This window comes from Varanus komodoensis, unplaced genomic scaffold (assembly GCF_004798865.1).
Source record: "Varanus komodoensis strain SLA01 unplaced genomic scaffold, ASM479886v1 scaffold4, whole genome shotgun sequence".
Taxonomy (NCBI): Eukaryota; Metazoa; Chordata; class Lepidosauria; order Squamata; family Varanidae; genus Varanus; species Varanus komodoensis.
In genome coordinates this window covers 23,173,433-23,189,899 of record NW_025335941.1, presented here as the reverse complement: position 1 = coordinate 23,189,899, position 16,467 = coordinate 23,173,433, and the positions used below count along the sequence as shown (strand labels likewise).

Genomic DNA, 16,467 nt, shown 5'->3' with positions numbered 1-16,467 from the left:
TTTTTAATATTACTTTCAACCAATTTACCAGGAACAAGCATTAAAGTAACCAGCCAGTAATTTCATGGACCCTATCCCCTGGATCCCTCAAAAAACAGGGAGGGACTACATTGGCAATTCTGTACTTCTCTGGTACTGAGGCTGCTCTTAGGGACATGTTACATATGCTTGTTAGAAGATCAGCAATTTCGTACTTGAGTTCTCTCATCTGTAACTGATGATTTATTAGCATTCAATTTGTCAAGACTTTCATCTTTTGTCACAACTAAGAATCACTTCAGACACAGGCATCTGCCTTAAATCTTCCACAGTGAAGTCAGATGAAAATAATTCACTTAATTTCTCCATATCATCCCAAGTTTACCCAAGCTTTTTCTAACTTGCAATCATATTGCTCTGTCTTTCTGTTCTTGCTGTAATGTTTCTAATGTATTTATTATTTTATATTTTAGAATATTGTATATTTTCAGATTAACTACTTAAATATAATAGAACGTTAAGCAGTATTAAGTTGTTTAAATTATATTATTTACTTGAATACTTAAACTTGCTAACAATTTGGAATAAGCATTAAGGGGTTAAGCCAAAGGTCTTATAGAGAAAATAGGTTTTCAGGAGGTATTTTGGCAGAGAGAAAGTTTCCACTATGTACATATTCTGCTATGGAGTGGAAGGCTGCAAACAAAATGGATAGGCTTTTTAAATAACATGAAACATGTTAGAGCCACTGAGAGGAAGAGTAGATTGTAAGAGTGATAGTCATGATCAGAAATAAAATGAGAAGCAAGAAATTTAGGAGATTTGCTTTTCTCTGTTTTTGGTGACCCCTTTTAGTGTTCTTCAACACCAGATAGGTTGTTTTTATACAGACAGTGGGTTGGTCTCTTCCTGCAAATGAAACCTCTCTTACATTCACAGTTATAACTCTATAACTGTCACAAGAAGTTAAAAGAGATTATTCATTCATTTTGCAATACAATTTTAGGCTTTATGAGTAGGTAGTCCATTGGAATGCACATACTAATAGCTTGAGTTCCCATCAAAGTTATTCACTGCTTATACATCACATTGCTTATTGTAAACTCTTTGGACAGTATCAGCACAGAATTTTACTATGTTAGGTAAAAAGGGTGATGTGGAGAGCTTTTCATTGGTACAAGGTACCATGAAATTCCAGTTGTTTAATGCTAAACTTTTCCATTCTGTAGCACTGGTATCAAGATGCATTGGATACATGTTCTCCTTTTTCATTCAGCCTCAGACAGTGTTCACAGAATCTCAAGAATCTCATGTTAAGGTCTTACAACATAATACATAAATGGCAATATAATAAGAAATAGCAGAGGTGTGTTTTTAGCCAATATAATGAGAAATGTAGCATTTATCAAATTTTTAGACTTTCTAGTTTTTAAATAACTGCAATGCAACTTCCAAGTGATGCAGAATTCTGATTGAAATTGTTCTTTTTCAGAGACATAAATACTATTTATTTAAAATTTTAAAATCAAATATGCTTTTTCATTTTAAATCAGTCATTAAATGGAGTAGTGGGCTCTTGTGGAACTGTACCACCTCAGAATCTACATGGAACACCAATAGTTTTGTTTTTTTGATGGAAGTATCTGGCATGCAGTATGCTTATAGTTCAAGTAAAACCCTAGTTTTAGAATACCCCCCGCCCCCCCCACACACACACTAGTTGTATTGGGAATTCAACCATGTATTTTTCTCTTCCCCACGCCTCTGAAATCTTCTCTAAGACCACTTGAGATCAATTCTGTAAAAATGGGCAAAAGTCCAGAAGAACTCAGTGGGACTTACAGGAATAGGTTTGTAATATAAATGATCAACAAATCTTTGACAGGTATATAGTGAATTCCAACCTTCTATTGCAACTCATTTGCAATTTCCCCTGAAGAGAAAATAACACATGTTGAAATTTACATGTTAGCATGGTAAGGTTTTTATAATATTCTCATGATAACTTTGCTAATGCTTGTGATTAGAAATAAACATGATTCACCTTTCAATTTTTCTGCTCTCTCCATGGTAGCTAATATTTAAGTGATACTTCCCTTGAATAGCATGCAATTTGTCTTGCTAGATGATAGTGAATGAAGAGCTTCAGTTTCAAAGGAAAGGTTAAGATACCATGAATATCCTTCTGTTTGAACTAGTCTATTGAGATTTCATCATGGGAATGAAGGATGCGGGCTTCTTAGGCAATGACTCCAGAAGAAGAATTCAAATGTTGTCTGATACTTTTTCTAAAAATCTTTCTTATATTCTTATGAAAAATCACTGATACAAACAACTAGTATATTAAGAAAATAGCTGTTGATACATTTGTGTATGTTTAAACAGGAAAATTTCCCAAATTTCTCAGCCAGCCATACTAGGAAATGAATTCTGGGAGTTGTAGCACTTTTTTTTATCTAAATTTGCAAAAGATTGCGAATTTGTTGGACTGCAATTTTAAACCCGAATCTCATGTAAGTAGTTGTACTTCCTTCTACATAAACATGTGAGGATTGCATTGCTAGCCAGAGAATGATGATACATTTTTATATTAATTAAAGATAGAAGTATTATGAAACCATAACCATCTAATATGTAATTGCTTCTTATTAATAGTTCCAAAACGCCAATCCAGAAGTATTCTAATAGTGCATTTGGCCTTTTATCCTCTGGCTTTCTTATTTAGCCTGAACTGTAATTGTCTATCTGACTCTTTTCCAGCCTCATTATTCAGTTGAAATAGGTATAGTTGTGTGTGTTAGATGATGTGTAGATTAATTTCCATTGTAAAATTCTTAAATTATTTATACTATTAGGGAATAATGTGCATTTCCATTGTTTATGGTACTGGTATTTCTCATTAAAATGCTTCATCTTTCTTTTAATTAAATCTCCAGATACTTTAATGTCGCCTATGCTTTCATGATAAGTGCAAGTGAACATTCAGTTGCTTTTATTACAGACTGAATTTGCCTATTAACTAGACTTTCTAGTCTAAGTTTTGTTTTCTATAAATAATATAAATAGAATTGAGGAAATTTTGCTTTTAATGTCCAATGAACATTTTGATAATTTGCAGAAAGAAGTTGAATGCAATAAGTATTATGTAAGGGAGATCTATATATCTCCCTCAGCTGATTTTCTTTCATTAGTACCAGCAGGAACATCAAAAAGGATAAGCTGGGTTTTTCCCCCTTTGTACTGCAGCTTTATGAGAGAGAAAGAAAGAAAGAGCGAGCGAGCATGCAATAATGGATTGATTACCAGTGTACAGTAATGTACCTTTTATGAAATGTGTTATTCCATTAACTTTAAGAGGGCTAAAATATATCCTAAAAACTAATGTGCACAATATTAGATAAAATTGTGATTCCTTTTCCATATAATATGCGATTTCTACCTTTATATGAGAATAATTAACATTTCATTTATTGTAGAAATTGAACAGAAGTAGATAATTCAAGCAATAATTTTAGTTTAGAACTTACAAGAACACAAAAGACTTACGGAGAAGTGTGTGTGTGCACACATTTTCAATAGCTAGAAGTTCTGAGAGTAAGACATTAAAGGAGAATCTAAGCTACCATTTGTAATTATGAAGCAATAGAAGGTGCCAATCAATTTCATTTAAAGAGAAGACAGCCAAGCATTTACTTGAGCAAGGAAGATTTTTTCTTGTTTTTTAGAATATGATATGCAAATTAGATAATATCTCTTGGGAATTTTCTTTTCTTTCTGCCCCTCCAAATGGGGGAAGGGCTGAAAGCAATGTTCCATAATTTTTTCTCCCATGTAGATTTCAAAGCTACGCATTTTATATGATGTTTTATGTTTTGCTAGTTAGTTATAGCTGCTGTAAAATGCTGATTAAATTTTAGTAGATGTAAGTGTGTATCCTATTCTATATTAGTTTAACACCTTTTAAATTCCTGATTTAAAGCATGGACTTTCCTACACAAGGCATTTGTTATGCTCTGATGATCCCTCATCCATGGTGGTTTGAAGCTGCTACACACAGCATTACCTGTTAGGGTCTCTCTGATACTATTTGAGCATTTCCCTGTCTTTGTTTAGAACAAAAATAAAGTGGTATTAAAAGACTAGTAACTATAACATGCACAGAATGGTTGTGCATTGGTGCAGCTCCACTATTCTGTAACAGCACTTTGTGCTTGTGTGATAAAATGTATAGAAAGGCAGAGAAAGAAAACCCTGGGCATCAGGGGAGGGGGGACTCAATTCTGCAACATAACTAGAAGCAAAAACCTTGAGAAAGTGGTAACTTAAAATGGGCTAAAAGTCTAATGTAGCAATGTCCTCCAATTCCCTTAAAAACATTTTTTCTTGAATATTGTGTATTCTCCCCGCCCTTCCAAACAGGAGATATGTGGCCTAGAGAATGAAGTTGATTCTAAGCTGAGTACATCTCCTTCCTTCCAAACTATAATTACTAAGCAACACTTTCAGGGCAGGTAGCCCTCTTATGAGCCGATCTTTTTGAGTGCCTGATGCTTCTCAGCTGGTTTGTTCTCATTTCTCAACTTCCACATTATTAGTTTTCTCACAGTATTGGAAAATGATTGACTGTCAATGACCACCTAGCTTATCGAAGTTTTCTAGACTTGGCAGTTTAGGTTCATATTCCAACTCTTCCTCCTCTAACTCCATTCCTATATTTCTTGAGGGTTCTTTTGCAAGAAGAATTGGCCATCCATAAAATGTATAATCATTATTACTACAATCTGAACCTCCATATTTGTGGGGTTAGGAGTGCAGGACCCATGCAAAAGTGAAAAAAAATGAATATCTCTAGTCCACCCCCAAACCTTAATACTGTTGACCATACATGTGCTTGATCATCTCTCCCGCTCCCTCCCTCCCTCCCTCCCTCTCTCTCTCCACCCCCCTGTTAGGCTATATTGTTGATATGTACTCCTTCTTGTTAACTGAAAAATATTTTTAGCTTTAAAAATGCCACACTTCTTACTTCTATATGAGGACAGACTAATATACGCTTCCCAGTGTGAGAAACGTGAGATACACTGCACACTGAGAGACAAAACATGTGAGTGGGGCTGGCTAATACTGACTGAATAGAACAACATTCCCACACAGGGACATTGTGTTACATTTTCCAATCTACATGCATTTCCATGGTAGGCTGCAAAACGCACACACGTGCACGCACCATTTAATTATTGATGGTAAATTCATGAATAATCAAATGTGTGAAAGTTAAATATGCAAAAGTCAAGGTTCAACTGTATTATCATTTCTATAGTGACCAATAACTGAGACTTTATATAAATATTAATATAGACCAAATCATCCCCTTAAACTTTTAAAACATAACAGGTCTGTACTCAGTGATCTTGACTATCTGCACAAGATAGTTAACAAAGGTCATGCTAACTCAAAGCGAAGTCTACCTTGTCTGACATTCTTAGCAAGAATCTGTGTTATAAGCAACTCTATTATGTAATTCACTGGAAATGAACCTTACCGTAGAGAAGCTTGCCTCATTTCTGAGAAATGTTGCCTTATACTTGGATGCTAAATTGGGATGAAGTTTAAAAACAATATTTCAATAAGTATATTGAAATAATGAAATTAAATTCACTATTTTAATGACTGTTTCTGCATTGTACCTATTCCTTGCTACTGAATGCTATATACAGACATACTTTATGCTATGTATCATTTAGCTGTATATTAATTTTGTAGAATACATAATATATTTTGTGTGTATATATATATATAAGTTTAGTTATTCTCCTGGGCACCTAAAAATTTGGTGACAAAGCATGCTTAGCATAAGTTCACTATAGAATGATTCTCTTTTCTGGCAAACTGTTTTTGAAATATAATTTGAAGCCATGTGTGTCTCCCCATGTATCTAACCCTGATATATTTAGACTGAGATAATTGCATCTTTTGGCCACACATGTTTAGTACCTTTAAAAGTTTTTCATCCTTTTAATTTCCTTATTCCAATAATCACCTTTCATGATGCATATTAATTTCTTAATATATTCATTAGTTTATACTCTTAAGAAAGTATTCTATTTGTATTAGTTTATCTTAATCTAAAGGTTATTATAATATTCCAGGGCTAAAGGTTATTTGATACAGCACCATAAACCCATATTTTCTGTTCATTCATTTAGTATATGCTTATCCTCCTATACAATGACTCACAAGTTAAGTTTAGGATATTTTTCCCAGGAATCTCAAAAATCTAGAGCCAGCCCTGGGGTTAACCCTTGCTTGCACCTTCCCCAAACCATTGTTCTGTGGAATGAAATTTGAGCAGTTCAGAGCTGGAATGATATTCTATCTGAGACCAAGAAAATAAGAAATGTCTATACTGGGGCTAGTACCTGGATCCAAGCTTATCTTTTCCTAAAATAGAAGTATGCAACTTTTGGTGCTCCAGATGTTTTAGCCTACAGCCAACATAGCTTATAATGAAGGATACTTGGACTTCTAAGAGAAAGCATCTGAGAAGGCGCAGACTGCCCACACTTGCCCTCAAGCTTAGAATGCATTTTTCAAAGGAATATGTAAGGGGATTTAAAAAAAAGCTAGGCCTGTCAACAGCTCTAAACAAAGGCAGCTAAAGCTGAACCAGATCATACAAAGACATTTTGCTCCTGATTATTGGACGAAGAGATAAACAACCTTTACATCTGGCTGTGATTGTCTAGAAGTTGTGCTCTTGTAATCAGTACTTAAAACCTTTGCTTTTTCACTTAACATAAAATAAGGGAAATTGTTAGTGCTGTTTTATTTTTTTTTATTTTGTTTTACACCTATTCCAGGCTATTTGCAATGTTCAGAAGACACATTTTTACTGAACAATTGTAGGTAGAAACAGAGTCACAAGGGGCCTCTTGAGCCATGTAGTCTGACCCCTGGCTCCAGCCAGCTCCACTCATGACAGGCCTACCATGTGCATGTCCAGCCTATCCTTGAACACCTGTAAAAGCCCATTCTATACCCTTGGGGTCCTAAATGTCGGGAAGTACTTCCTGGTATCCAAATTGAACCTTGGTTCCCTGAGCTTTGCTCCATTAGAATGCATCCTGTGAAATGGAGTATTTTATTTCCTTTCATAACAATTGGTATTTTGTTAGAAAAAGTACATTGAGAATATTGAGGTCAAGTAAATGTAACATAAAAGCACAGGAAAGGCCTTGCTAGACCAGATCAATGGACTGTCTAGTTCAGCATCTACCTTTGTCACTGTGAACAACCTTAGAAGCCTAAAGCATAAAAGGGTATCCTGCTATTGTCTAGCCATCATGACTAGTAGTTATGAAAAGGCTTGACTAAATGGTTCAAGGACCAAAAGAGGATTGGGTCTTTTTTATTCCAATATATCAAATCCAAAGCAAGGTAGATAGAATATTAGGTGGAGCCATGGTCAAGCCTGATACAGAAGTAGCAGAAATATATAGAATGAATCTAGTAAATGCTAGTTTTTATTTATTTTATTTATAATGCTTATGTCTACCAAAACAAACAAACAAACAAAAAACGAAAAAAGACTCTACAGGGTTATAACATTGGTTCAGCTGCTCTGAGATAGTTGCCACTAACTGGCATCAGCTCTCCAAGGTCACAGTCAAGATTCTCTTCTCACTCTACCTGGACTTGCTAGGGGTTGAAACGGGCTTTTTATTCATACAAAGCATGTGCTGTATGACTGAGCTGCAGCCCTTCTAAATTGACAGAAGCAACACTAACTAGCTGCCAATGATGGTGGATCAGTAAAGGCAGGTTTCTTCATGTTTTCACATTTTAATTTCTCCTATCCTCCAGGGAAAATAGCAAGTACTGGGGATTGAGATTGCAGCATGTAGCCTTCCTGTCATTGGCATTGTGCAGACTGTCTACCATTCTTTGTGTCTTTCTGCTGGCGAGGGCATAGAAATGCTAATGAGATTGAGGTATGACAGCAAGGAGGTTTCTTCTCTGACTTGCATTCCTGTCTCTCTCATCCTTGGAGCTGTTAAAGAAACATGGGGATGGGAGGGGGATTGCAAGCAGGGGGTCCATATCATATCCATTATGCAGTAGATTGATCCTGTAACCCATCAGGTTGAAACCTTTTTTCTTAAACACACATAAGATGATTTTAGAATGGGAAAATATTCATAGTTAAGTACTTCACAGCATTATGTTTCTAGATTTTTACTATTACTGTTTTAATATGATTGTAAGGTATCTCAAAAAAATCCTAGTCTATATTGCATGATATGAAAATAGAGAAAATGAGCCAAACATTTCACCCTTTTCAGCAAGTGTTTTGTTTTTGCTTATGCCTACAAATCCATTCTACAATTACCTTGCATGCGCTAGGAGTGGCTACCAGCATCCTCACTACATCTGGCAAAAAGCTGTGCCATGAATTCCAGGGTTACCCAAGTGGCACAAGATATAATTGCACTGCAGCAGCTCCCACACCATAGAAGCACAATTATATTACTTATTGTGTATTTTATGCAACTTGCTTGGCCACAGTTTTATCTGAAGGTATTTATCTATTCACTGAGTTCTGCTTCTTTTCAAAATAAAGAATGAAAGGAATGACAGAGAATTTTAATAAGGGAATCTTTTCATATCATTATCTCTTCCAGATTATTAAGTGATATAAAGTACCTTCAGAATTGGCTAAGAATGGACAGTATCTTCAGACTGAGTGGTCCATAGCCAAAACAATGTACTCCATGCACAGGAGGGAGGTTTTGGAAGAGTCTGGGAAATCTCCAAGTTTTGTAGAACTAAAGCACTCTTTATGAGGGTTTTTTAAAAATTTCAACAAACAAACAAACAAAAACAAACAGGCATTGAGGATCGAATTTGCTTAGTAGTCATGAATTGTTGATTGACTGTTGAATGGGGAGAAGAGAAAACTGAATAAGAAAACAAATTAATTACTTTCAAGAAAACATGGCCTGCTGGTTAGATAGGAAACAATATTTGGTTGTAGGTCCCACCTTTTCATATTTCAATTTCTTGTTTTCCAGATGAAATGTTGTTTGCCAAATGAAAGACACATGTTGAAAATGTAACCTTGGATAACTAAAGGATCATACTGTATTGGAATACCCACATACTTATATACTTTCAGAAAGAAATATATCTTCAGCCTAGAAAAGAAAGAAAACTGCATTTTCAGCAAGAGAAACAGTCCTTAAATTTATAACTTTATGTTCAATTGCCAGGGCTTGAGGAAATCTGAAATGACATATCTCCTTTACAGCTGCAAAAATAATTATGTGACTGCTATCTTGAGAGTAATCTAATGGATTACATTCTGTTAGCTTTTCATTATGTAATGTTAGAACCAAAAATAATTAATAGTAAATGGGAAAATATTTTTTTCTATCTCTATCTCTAGTACTTTGAAGTTCTCTTAAGGCAGTTTGTGATCTGCTGGTTAATTAGTGAAAGGTTTTCATTTACAGACACTGATAAAATAGACTTTATCCTAACAAGTTAAAAAAATACTCAAATAATTTGCTGATATTAGGATAGTATTAGAGTTCTTTGTTGCTTCAAAGGTGTTTAAAAATTTCAATGAGCTAGATGAGGAGTTTTCATCTAAGGTTTTACGAGCTTTTCCAGACATGAAAGGGAGTCACTATTTATAAAGAACATTTAATTAGGGGATGATTTAAAAAGATATGGTATGATCATATTAAAATACTTCTTCACTTTAGACTTCTGATATTATCATGACCTATTAAAATCATCCTTACCCTCACAGCAAATTCATTTCTTGCCTTCAAACAGTTGTGTTATGCAACAGCATGTGTCATGTATCATAGCATCAGCCATTAGGTTTTATAGTAATATGAATACATTTTCAATTAGAACATACACTATTGTTGTTCATATTTTTCATAAAAGGAGCAGTGACAGAAGAAAGTTTTCCATAATCACATTCCATATTTTTGGAGCCATACCTTTTTGTGGAGTACTGTTCAAACAGTTAAGATAAGAAGCTTCAAATATGAACAGAGGGCACTGTTGTCTCATACAGCTGTGTTTTCTAAAATTCTGAGTTAACTTGGAAGCATGAGTTACAATGTACTTGAAAGGTTTGGCGTTGTCATACATTAGATTTTCATAGGTCTGGTGTCCCACATCCAGTTCTGGGTAGTTCATGGTGCTTTCTCACCAATCTGTGGCATTTTGAGACACTGTGAATGAAATGTTCACCATGTCAAACAACATCATGTCAGACTGCAAATGGGATGCTTCTGTGCTACCTCATGAACAACGGAAAGAGCCATTATTTTCCATGTACCAATGGTGAAATGAGGAAATAATGCAGTGTGCATATGTGTGCACTTTGAGTAGATATGTGTTGGGTACTTCTAGCTTTATTCTGTGGCTGGTAAGAGAAATTCTTGACCTTTATATTATTCTTTGTAATCCTTCAGTTTGGTGCATGGACTAATAACTTGATGTTGGAAGAGCTTTGTTTCTTTGCTTGCTTATTTGTTTTTCTTACAAGAAATTGTGGTCAAGCACCTCAGTCAGCTCCAAAGATTATACATCATACAACGTCTGTGTGGGGGAAGAACTAAATTTCCCCTGGGGAAACCCAAGCCAAGGTAGGACCACTTCCAATATACAAGGCACTGAACTAGTGTCTCACCTGCTCCACATCTTTCCTGGTTGGGGAGGCCATCAAGTAGAAGAGTTGAGATTACGCCCAGGCCTGAAGAAGATTATTCACTGGGTAGCATGCAGCTATCATATAGGGTGTAGAATGGGCAAAGGAGAGTACTTCTACTCTCCTCCTTGCTCCTGAGCTGAGGGGAAATTAAAGGTAAGAAGACAGGCTTTCCTGAAACACCTTGTTCACTGGAAGTCCTCTACTTCTGCTTTAAAAATACTGTGAGCCTTGTTGCACTGATCTCTCATTAAAAATTGTGATAAAAGCATTTTGGTGACTAGTTTAGTTACAAGTGAAAAATATCAATGACTTATGTAGAATTGCATGCTGTAAGGCACATTTCAGTGCAGCTAAGAAATCATTTAGATTTGCATTTGGAGTCTTTCGAGCATTACTTTCTTTCTACTTTCTCATAAAAATAAATAAATAGGCATTCAATTGAAATGAATACAGTGCAGATAGCCATCATCCACATTCAGATGTTTGTCTACCTGCATATCTGAGGACGTTGGGAATATCTGCATTTCAATGCTTTCAGTAAAATGTCTCTTTGGGTATGTACCTCGATTTATATTTCTTGTTAGGAAACTCCATGATCTGATGAACATTCAGCCATTTATTCGGTTTATCATAGATTTGAATCTTGGGAAGGGAAGAATTGGAAAATGTATGTAAAATGTCTCACACACTCCACTATTTTTCTGGCACAATTCTTTTGAATTGTGAGAAGTCACTCTTGCAATCTGCAATCTGCCACTTGGCAGGCTCTCCTTTTAGAGCTACTTAGTTTTAATATTTTTCTTTGACAACCTTTCATACACTTTCTGTGTTGGTTCACTTACAAGAAAAGGGATAGAATTTGATGGGAAGATATATAATATAAAAAATAATGTAGCCAGACACTTGAATTTGCAACATTGTATTATTTAACCAGTATCTTGGAGTTATTTTGGAGAGAACAGATAGCCTACAGTGCAGTCCTTGGAAAAATAAGGGATGGGGGAGGAATCTGCTTTCTGTCAACTATTTGATAAATGCACATCTGATGTTCACTTTTTTGGTGAGTGCTATAGACCATGAACTAGAAACAAAGACCAAGCAAGTAATAGGGCAATATTTAAAGAGATTAAATAAGAGCATTTCCATCAAGGATGCATTCTTCTCTGTGCTTAGGAATGAAATACTTTTCAGTAAAGAATGCCAAGTAAACATGTCAGATGAAAATGACACCTCTTCTTACTGACCTGCCATACAGAAGGGAAAATTTTCGAAATATCCAAGCTTTGTGCAATTCAAAAATCCATTGTACTTTTAAACAAAATTATCCTTTGAATTCAGTGTAACACATATTTAAGACCACTTTCTCATCAATGATTTCATTTTTGCCACCTTGTTCACTCTTTCAGTACTGCGTGATGACTTCAGACAAAACCCTTCTGATGTTATGGTAGCAGTTGGTGAACCAGCTGTGATGGAATGCCAACCTCCAAGAGGTCATCCAGAACCTACCATTTCATGGAAAAAAGATGGATCTCCCCTGGATGACAAAGATGAGAGAATTACAGTAAGTTCATTTGAAATGAATCAAATTGCGTGCTAAGCTAAGCAACATGGATGGGCTTTCATAGTGATTGAAGCTACTTCAGTGTTCAAAGGAGAACATCACAAGTTAGACATTCCTACCAACAGATGAGAGGGAGGTGATTTTTGCTGATTTCCCCTTGCTCCAGAAATCTTAGAAATTTGCCCTGAATGCTTGTGAGACTCCAATGAATTCTGAGAGTTCTCACTGGAGGGTTGCAGGAGGAAGAGGAAATTAACAAAAATCACTGTATCCTATCTGCTGTTGAGTTCCATTAGAAATCTGTTTCATCTTGTCATATATTAACTACATGATTTAAAAACAGAATCTAGAGAATGTTGTGCCTAACTATAGAATATTTTACATATAAATCAAAGTAGTCAAAATATGATGATTTTATTCATGATTGGTTCCAAAAAGTGGAGGGTTTGGCCTAGCAAACTGGGTTAAATACAGTGAATCTAATTTTCTCCATTTTGTAATAATACTTGTGGATCATTTATTCTGAATCATTGTCATTTGCATTTTAAAAGGAAAATCTGGAGAAGTAATTCATCTTTTTATGTTGTGATTCTTGGCTTTTAAGATGAAACTTATAAAATGAATAATGCATGGACATTTTCATCTCAGTTCTGTGCGTAACTCAAATTTTCAATGACTTATGGTTCAGATAAGTTGTAGCTCCCTTTCTATGCTGCCCAATCCTCTTAATAGCACATCAGAAAACAGAAATGTTTTGCATGCTTTGCCAAATTAAGTTTATGGACACAATTATTGTTGGGAAAATGATACCAAAAAGGAGTGGGAGATTTACTGTACACTTACATTCTGGAAAGAATGGTAGAATCAAAGCTTTCATTCAATCAAAAATATTTGTTTGCTGTATTGATAGTGATGCTAAATTATTCCAAAATGCAATTCAATCATCTTGAAAAGTATTCAGAGTTCTATTTTCATTGTTTCAAAGAAAAAGCTTTGAAGTACTTAGATGACAAAAAGCAAAAGAAATGGAAAAAGGCATTTATGTATATCACTTGAAAGTGATCTGTGTATAACAGATTAAAGAAGAAACTGCCACAAAATTAATCTCCATCCCAAAAAGGATGCCTTCCCATGGAAAGATGAATTGTTGTAATAGAGGAAAGGTCAAGGAGGAGAAGGCAAATGCTAAGTTTTGAGTTGTCTGAAGAGAAAGCCATAGTTTTAACCCATAAATGCTTGTTTCAGGTATATTTTGACACAATTCTTTACATTTATTCATTTATTACATTGCATACTGTCCCATAGCCCATGGGGCTGTCTGGGTACAGTTTACACATAAGAAACATATAACAATAAAAGCACTACAAGTAATTCAATTAATTAAAACCAAATAAAGCAACTTGACAACTCCTGGTGATTAAATTGATGCATGGCATAAAACTGTTTAACATAAAAGCAATGTTAAAATCATGTTTAGGGTTGGCCCCAAGCTATTTCTTTATTTCTTTAAAAAAATGTCCATAGCATCTGTTATTTTCATGAGAAATCTTGAGACAGTTTACAATTTTAAGAATATAGAAACATATTACAGCATTTTATTTAATAGGATTAAATCAAATATATATTAAAATCAGCAATTAGAATACTAGTTAAATAAAATGGTTTTGATCTGGTGCTGAAAAGAATAAAGAGAAGATGCCAGATAAACCTTTCTGGCTCTGTTGAGGGATTTATACATTAGCATCAGCACTATGAATTGGGCCCAGGCTTCAGTAGGCAGCTAGTGTAACTGGCAGAGAACCAGAATAATAAGATCTCATGAGCCAGTCCTACTTATTAGCCCCACTGTCCTGTTCTGACCCTGTTGAAGTTTCTAGATAGTTTTCAAAAGTATCCCCAGACAGCGCATTACAGTAATCCAGTTGTGACGTTACTAGCACATGGATAACTGTGGCAAGGAGAACTCTGTGTAGTTGGGAGATCAGCCTCATCTGATTAAAGATGGTCCTGGTCACCAAGTCCACCTGTGACTTGAGGCATGATTTGGGTTCCAGAAGCACCCCGAATATATAGTATTGTATATTCTGTTTTTTTCTCCATTTTTGTGATTAGAGTCACCTTGTTTTTAATGGCTGTTACACAGGTAAAATAGGGATAGCCAACTGGCCTCTATTTCTAGTACCTTCATTAATGGGTTACTATAGCTGCGTAGGGGAGTACACTTGTCTATATTATGTTAAAGGAGATTGGGAATTGCACTTTTTATTTTAGACCTAAGAGCTAAGAGTGCAGATATCTTTTGAAACTTATGACAAAAGTGAAGAGATGTATTAGCATTTATTTTTGTCTTAGCACACTTCAGCCATGATGTAACGACTATATACCCCTTCCTTGGTTCTGAGTGACAAAGGTCTGAGATAAGGTTTTTCTAAGGGTTGCATCAGAATTAGAGAGGCAATGAAAAGTGGATATGTGCTTGTGGGTACTGATGAAACAAGTATATAGCTTGAACTTGCCTTCCAAAGGGAAATTGTGTTCTTTCCTGATCTGCATAAGTCTTGGTATGATAGATATGCTGCAAGTTCATGTGCTATCTATCACCTTGTTGCTTTTTTGTCTGTTTGCAAAGACTTTCTTGGTGCCTTTAGGTAATCTGTGTCATTGTTAGAGTGAGCATTTGTACACATGGTGGCATGGTATCTTTGTTTACTAACTCTCAATCTGGGCAAAGGATGCACTGGAGATATTATAATCTCTATGTCAAGATCCACAAATAACTACATATTTAACAGCTGTTCTTGAGGAATATGCAAAACTTATTCATTTGATTGTATTCCCAAATTAGAAACAGAGACCTTTTTTTTTAATTAACTTGCTTAAAGTTAATTAAGCAAGTTAATTTCTTTTCTTACATAAGAAAAGAAAGAATAAGAAAAACCCTTACATAGCAAAAGTGGTGTGTAAAAGTTATTGATACAGGCAAATGTGTTATTTTTTATTGTTTGTTGATGCAGGTAGAATTTTCTAAATGTAAATGTCTGAATATCGTAACATATTGGCTGAATGATTCCTGAGTCTGCCAGACAGGCTAATTGACAATGCTTGATATGGCTGCACTGCCTCTGTAAAATCATGCTCATATAGGGTGGTGCAGGGAAATAAGAAATTTCCAATTGATGTTCAATGCACGAATAAACACATTCCAAAATACATGTTATGATGAAATATATTGTACAGGATATGCAATTAGTGATGGTAATCAATATTCATTTAATATTCATTTTATGTTTTGATGATAACATCATGAAAGTGTTGTCCATTTCTCCGTACCCATTCTGACAGCTTGTTGTAGAAATTCTGTATTGATCGATGTAACATGTCAAGAGGAATGCCAGCGATTTCCTTTTCCGTCTGCCTTCTTAGTTAAGCAATGGTTGCAGGATGTGTGTGGTACACTTGCCTTTTAAACAATTGCTAATGCCCCAGGGTCGCCAACTCCTAGTTCCAAAGTTCTGTTTGTTAACATATCCATTAAGGTGAAAATGGGCTTTGTCCAAAATTCACAAGTTAATGAAATTGGTGCCCTGGTTTACTTTAGCCAGCAATTGTTCACAAAACTATTGATGTAACACATGGTCATTGGGTCTGAGTTCCTGCACAATCTGCAATTTGTAGGGATGGAAGTTCAACTCATGCAGTATTCTCTGCACATGTTGTCACCCCAAATGTAGCAGTGAAGTATGTTGTTGAATGGAGTGATGAAGGCTCGTCATGATGGCAGCTCAAACAGCCTCAATATTTTCTGGTGTGCAGGCTGTTCGACCACCACTTGGGGACTTTTTTTTTAAGGCTGAACCAGTTTCATCAAAATTATGCATCCATATTGTAATTGCATAAGCAGACAGGATATGATCATGACGTCCTGATAATGTCACTGAAATTCCCTTTGCACAGCAGTCACACTATCACCATTCTTATAAAAGGCTTTTACTGCAAATGCTTGTTGCGCACCACTCCACTTCTCCATTATAACTAATAGAAAGGGATTGTAAATGAGATCGCACTGGTTTCAAACAATTGCGGACAGCCCAGAGTTGCCAACTCCTAGTTCCAAAATTTCCCATTTCCCTGCACCATCCTGTATAATATTACAGCCTGTGGGAGCTGAAATTCACATTTCCCTGAGTAATGA

General features: G+C 35.4%; 1 protein-coding gene across 1 annotated transcript in view; it reads left to right on the top strand.

Annotated features, from left to right (window-relative positions):
• Positions 1-16,467, top strand: part of ROBO1 (roundabout guidance receptor 1) — a 321,775-nt gene that overhangs the window by 186,162 nt on the left and 119,146 nt on the right. The window contains exon 3 of the mRNA XM_044441909.1: positions 12,118-12,275. Coding sequence (XP_044297844.1) covers positions 12,118-12,275 — 158 coding nt within the window. The remainder of the gene's footprint in view (positions 1-12,117; positions 12,276-16,467) is intronic.